Below are 4,063 nucleotides of genomic sequence, written 5' to 3' on the forward strand. Positions count from 1 at the left end.
CTTTTTCACTTCTTCTTTGAGTCCATTCCCAAAGCTAGCACCATGACATTTTTTTTTCAGCTACACGTTCATTGTTCATAAAAAAATAGTGCCATTTTTTCTTTATTTTGACGTAATCCGTGGCGATGTGCAATTTTGCAAACTCTTCTGCTTTTTGTTTGTGATCAAAAGGTGCTGGAACAGGAATCTAATTTTACAAAGTAATTCCTGACAGTGTGGAAGTCCCTTTATAGGTAGAGGTGCAAACTAATAAAGACAAAGAACTAACAGAGATTTTCTTTCTTTTCTTTTTTTTTTTTTTTTTTTGTCTCAGGAAAAATGAAGTGGAATGGATTCTTTCATGCAAAGCTGCTTTTCATTTTTCAGTTGTCTTCCACAAGGACAAAAAAACTCACTCCTCAAGGTGTCCTCTTGACATTTGCAAAGCACAGATCCTTTTCATCTTCGATTCTCCCTTCCCTTTCCTCTTTTGCTTAGCGATCCACCTGAACTGCATTCAGCCAAATTAGTAGCTTTTTGTTCAACATTTGGGTTTGAGCCTTTTCTATCACTGACTGAAAGAGAAAGGGAGCCAAGGAGTTCAAACAGGAAGAATGTGAAGGCATGTTTGTGTGCCGGAGGAGGGTGGGTGGCTGGGTGGAGGCGGTGTGGGGGGTGTTAGAAAAGGCCCAGGGGTTCAAGACGTGGTAGCTGAGAGGGGGGGGGGGGGGGGGGGGGGTGACTGGTGGGCTCGGACAGGGCAGGGGAGGTCAAAGAGGACTGCCACAGTAATGACGTCAGAGACAAAGCTATATTCCCCTAGTCTTTTTTTTTCCACCCTCAAAACTTGTCTGTGCAAAAGGCTGGCAGCGGGCTCATTTGTGGTTGACAAAGTTGTCCGTGGTGAGCAACACAGGAGGCAGTTTGCTGGGCAGGCTGATTAGGGGCCTGTGGAAAATGGACTGCTCCTGAGCTTTAATCTTCTCCGCCTGCCTTCGGAACTTTTTGGCCCTCAGGATGGCAGGGACTCCCCTCCGGAGCCGCTGGGCCGCCTTCCTCTGCCACACCTCGAATTTGGAATAATTCACAGTACTGTGCTGCTTCCTTGGGACTTCCTAAAGTGGCGCCCAGGCAAAAAAAAATAAATAAAGGAAAGAGGGAAAAAAGGGAGTCAGTTCATTAGGCCTGATAAGATAGTGTGCAAGTGCTTGTTACAATGAAGGAAAGCATTGTTTGCTTTGCAAAGACATTCATTCTTTGTTGGGCAGGCGAAAGGGAAATTAAATATCATTCTCATGTTGCAGATCGTCAAAACAGACTTCGCCTTGCCTCAGAGTTGCTATTGTTTTGGTTTCTTCAGCTGAGAGAAACTGTCAACAAGTGCTTAGTTTAGCCTCTTTAACACACTGCCTAATGAAAAGGGAGGCCACTCGACTCATATACATATGAGGAGCATGTCGTCATCCCCCGCTAAAGCAACTCCACCAACTGAATAAAGTGCATAAACACACTATCATGTCAAAACCTCCATTCTTATGCAGCAGTCTTTTAAAAACAGTATGAAGTATAGCCCTGAGTGCCGCAGTGGGAAAGGTGGCGGAGGATCTAGAATTTATGCATGAGTGGCCAGTGCTCCATTTGAATGGCTTGTTTTGGTCGTGCCACTTGAAGAGTGTTTATACCCCTTCATTCACTTAAAGGTAGCTCAATAGCCGACACAGCTGGTCCTCAGAGCAGCCTGTACCCAACAAGTCTCTCAACCCAGACAAACAGGGAACATGTCCTAACTCATTCCCTCGTACCCTGTTTTTGTATCAGAGGCAGGGACTCCCATGTTGTCCTCTGGATACATGAAGCATAATGATTTTTTCTAAAAACTGTATGACACAAATACATTTCCCTTTTCCTGACAGATTAAAGCAGAAATATATGTTGCATTGAAAAACTGAGTGTCCTGGATGGCTTCATCGGATTTATGTTTGAATACTATTATGTTTATTTTTTCTAATTTGTGCTGTTTTTATTTTTGCAGTTTTTCTTAATTTATCGTTGATCCAACCACAATTTTGTTGTGAGAATGGAACATTGTTATTTATTATTTTTATCACAGCTTTTGTTGACTACGTGTCGATATTTTCATGAACTAATGAAAACTAAACTATAATTTTGTCACATGAGTAGAAATCCAATCAGAACTTGTGTTTATCACTTAAATTCTGTGTATTTACAAACATTAATAACGTCCCATATCAGGTTGATAGAGAAATGATAATTGAATCTTTTTTTAAATGCATAAACTCTCCTCCTGTGTATTTTAGTCGACCAATCTGTTACAGATTTAGTCGACTAAAATCTCAATCTCATTAAGTTGTCCTAAAACTAGACTGAAATAATTCTGATGATCATATTTTGACTAAAACAAAGTTGTTAGTCATTAGGCTACGAGTAAAACTAAATCAAAATTTGACGCCAAAATGAACACTATTATGGAAGCGTTTGCACGATGACAATAAAAGGGTTCTGATTGATTGCATTGAAATGTTCTATAGGTACGCTATTTTTAACCATATTTGAATTTGTTGTTCCTCGACTGAAACTCTGCATTTAAACATCATGTTCCGAGTGTGTTGCACACTACATGGCCTTCGTGTCACAGACGAACAATCACACACACACACACACTCTCTATATCTGTGACAGTGCTTTTCCCTTGACACGTTGTGCTGTGCATGCCACTTGTTTTCCATAATGGTCAGCACTTTGTCGGGAAGGTTACTGCTTACAATTGATCATTTAACAAGATAAACCTGCTATCGCGAGGCATTGGGTGTGCGAGTGGCGTCAGTAACATAGGGGTGAGGCTAAGGGTGAACGGAGGCACAGGCGATGGGACAACAGATAGAGAAGAACATTTTTTTGTTCCCATACTAGTGTGTTGTTGCTCATACATACCTTGTTTAGTGCGGGTATTACTGGTATGACCTGTAAGGACGTGGCCGACACGTCCCGTTCGGACTTGGCGGGTTTCGCACAGTACTGCTCCAGCAGGTTGAGGTCACAGCTACGGAAACAGCACTCCTCTACGATGCCACGGTTCTGGCTGCGCCGGTTGCTACCCCTGCTGGTTGGCCTACCTGGGGAGAAACACAGTAACAAAATGAGGAAAGGGTGGAGGCTAAAGGCCTAGAAACAAAACAAGGGGCATCTTTAATAAATCTAGGTTGTTTTTTCCTGGATTAATTTGACAATCATAGCAGCCGAATGAACAAAGAGGATAAAAGGAAATTAATGACCAACTGCAACAAATCTTTTTGTTTGTAGAGGGTAATCTGATTAGGCCTTTCTGGAAGTCCTTAAATGAGTAAAGACACGAGTAAACACCCTTTACTGAGGAGTCCAAAAGCAGGAGAGACACTGAGACGGTTAAGCTCTCAGACAGGCATTGGGGTGAACAAATACATAAAATGGAGACTCTTCCATGACCTTGCCCTTTTGTTAAGTCAGCAAAGGAGGGACAGAGAGGAAAAACAGAGAGGGAATACATGCCCAAAGGAAACACAAGGATCAAAACAGAGGAATGAATGCATTAATGCAAAAGAAGAAAGTGGAAAAAACAGGAGGAAAGGTGAAGAAGAAGAAAAAGGTAAGGGGGAACATTATCCAGCATCAATAAAGGCCTTGTTTGAAGTCCTGTGACTCACACTAAGCTGGATAAATCTCAAGAGGAGAGTAGGTTTGATTTCAGGAAAGGGGAACATGAGAATGACAGCGATACAGGGGGAGGAGAAGGAGGAGGCAGCACATCTATGTCGGCTGAAAATTGGATAATGATCCTTGTGATTGAAAAGCGGGGCTTTAACGGCACAGAAGGGGGGGGGGGAGAGAGGCTGGTGCACAAAATCTCACGAAGTGTCAGGAAAGCTGAAGTGAAGTATGTCACAAACACGCCGACTGTGTAAACAAAAGCTTATCCTGGTGAGGATGAGGATTAAACGCTGTCCCGTAATACTTTACAGCTATTCCATTATCATTGCAATTAAGAATTGATGTTAGTGATCTTCAGCCTCTCAGCTGCCAACACCCC

The 4,063-nt window shown here is 42.5% G+C and overlaps 1 protein-coding gene across 2 annotated transcripts in view; it reads right to left on the reverse strand.

Moving 5' to 3' along the window:
- Positions 1 to 233: 233 nt before the first annotated feature.
- Positions 234 to 4,063, reverse strand: part of igf2b (insulin-like growth factor 2b) — a 5,649-nt gene continuing 1,819 nt past the window's right edge. For both annotated transcript variants that reach the window (XM_028449490.1, XM_028449489.1), the window contains 2 exons: positions 2,932 to 3,113; positions 234 to 1,094 (listed from right to left, as the gene is read on the reverse strand). In XM_028449490.1, coding sequence (XP_028305291.1) covers positions 855 to 1,094; positions 2,932 to 3,113 — 422 coding nt within the window. In that variant the 3' untranslated portion in view covers positions 234 to 854. The remainder of the gene's footprint in view (positions 1,095 to 2,931; positions 3,114 to 4,063) is intronic.

The sequence above is a fragment of the Gouania willdenowi genome, chromosome 6, assembly GCF_900634775.1.
Source record: "Gouania willdenowi chromosome 6, fGouWil2.1, whole genome shotgun sequence".
Lineage (NCBI taxonomy): Eukaryota > Metazoa > Chordata > Actinopteri > Blenniiformes > Gobiesocidae > Gouania > Gouania willdenowi.